The sequence below is a fragment of the Geospiza fortis genome, unplaced genomic scaffold (assembly GCF_000277835.1).
Source record: "Geospiza fortis unplaced genomic scaffold, GeoFor_1.0 scaffold55, whole genome shotgun sequence".
In the NCBI taxonomy this organism is placed as follows: Eukaryota; Metazoa; Chordata; class Aves; order Passeriformes; family Thraupidae; genus Geospiza; species Geospiza fortis.
The window spans coordinates 10576623-10578230 of record NW_005054308.1 but is presented as its reverse complement, the minus strand read 5'-3'; the positions used below and the strand labels follow the sequence as shown (position 1 = coordinate 10578230).

Sequence of the window (1608 nt, the reverse complement as noted above, 5' to 3'; positions counted from 1 at the left end):
GGGCTTTGGGGCCAGCCCTGGGGGCAGTGGGGAGCCACAGCTGATCTCTGTGGTCACCCCGAGGCTCTGCTGCTGTGGTTTTGTCTCCAGGACAGAAATGAGGGGAGATTTGCTTTGCCCAGGGGGCTGTCACGGGACTGCTGGGACAGCAAACAGAGCAGAGGGGGAATCGTGCAGAAAACTGGTTATAAATCTGCTCCTGCTCAGGCTGCAGCTCTGCTCCCTGATCTTAAATACTCCATTTCTCCACTGCCCTCCCAGCCAGGCACTCTCACCCTGCAGGTCCCACTGTTGAAGCTTTTTTGCAAGAGATTCCTTGAAGGGAAAGAAGCAGAGGGAATTTCACATCTCCTGCAGCACAGCAGCCTCCCAGCCCTGGTGTCTGTGCTCTTGCCTCCCTTGCTTCTCTCGCTGCCCCTTCCCAAGCTGCCATTGCCCAGGGGAGCATTTTTAGGCTGTGCTGGGGTGGCACTGAGAGCCTGCCACGTGTAAAGTGCCCAGCCTTTCCCAGGGATGGCTGGGAAATGGAGCTGGGAGGCTGCGTGGGCTCCCAGCCTCTGGCACAATGTCTGCCCCAAAGGTGGAGCTGGCTAAGCAGGGCCTGGGCAGTCTCTGCTTCTTTTTCTTTAGTCTGACTGCAGCAGGGTGGGGTGGTGGGTGGGACAGGGGCTCTCTGGGTCTGCTGTGCTGGGAACTCCTTGGGGGCCACTGGTGTCCCAGGTCCCTGCACTGCCAGGGCTCCTGGCACGGTGTGGGTGCTGCTATCAGCAATGTGTGTGTGTGTGTTTGCTCCTCAGGCTCTGATCCAGCTGCCCCCCTACATCTCCCAGTGTGAGGAGGTGCTGCAGTTCTTCGAGACACGGCCCGACGACCTGAGCCCCCCCAAAGAGTGAGTGGGTGGGTGTGCCACTGCTGGGGGGGCACAGACTGGGAGGGGGGACACCAACTGGGATGGTGGTGAGACACAAACTGGGATGGTGGGGAGAAACTGGGATGTGATGAGACAAACTGGGATGGTGGGATGCAAACTGGGATGGTGAGATGCAAACTGGGATGTGGTGAGGCACAAACTGGGATGTGATGAGACACAAACTGGGATGTGGTGAGGCACAAACTGGGATGTGGTGAGACACAAACTGGGATGGTGGGGAGGCACAAGGTGCCTTGAGCTTGCTGATACCCAGCCCTCTGGTGTTCGTGAGCAATTCCCTTGCGAGTCACAGATCTGGGATTTGGACCCTTTGGTGCAGAGGCTGTGCAGCTCAGTGTGGACACCTTTCTCCAGTGGGGAAGTGGAAACACTTCTCTGGGACCCCGTGAAGTGTTGGTGTCTTCCTGAGCCTCTTTCTCCTTGCAAATAGCACTCTCAGGAGCATGATCAGCCTGAAGAGCCTCACTTCACACATTTGCACCACCTCTGCCTCGTTGGAAGGCCATTTCCCTCCCCATACCCACGAGCCCCATCCATAACCACTCTCCAGAGCCTCTCCATGCAAACCCAGCAAGGTTTTCAGGGAACCTTACACAACTCAGTGTGGTTCTGAGTCTTGTGACTGTGAGCTGCTCTGGCCAGGAGCCACCCATCCATCTCCTGCTGATCACGAGCAG

At 57.6% G+C, this 1608-nt stretch overlaps 1 protein-coding gene across 1 annotated transcript in view; it reads left to right on the top strand.

Moving 5' to 3' along the window:
- The window catches only part of SH3PXD2B (SH3 and PX domains 2B), a 72783-nt gene that overhangs the window by 47477 nt on the left and 23698 nt on the right, over nucleotides 1-1608 (top strand). The window contains exon 6 of the mRNA XM_031055224.1: nucleotides 798-889. Within this exon, the coding sequence (XP_030911084.1) occupies nucleotides 798-889 (92 nt within the window). The remainder of the gene's footprint in view (nucleotides 1-797; nucleotides 890-1608) is intronic.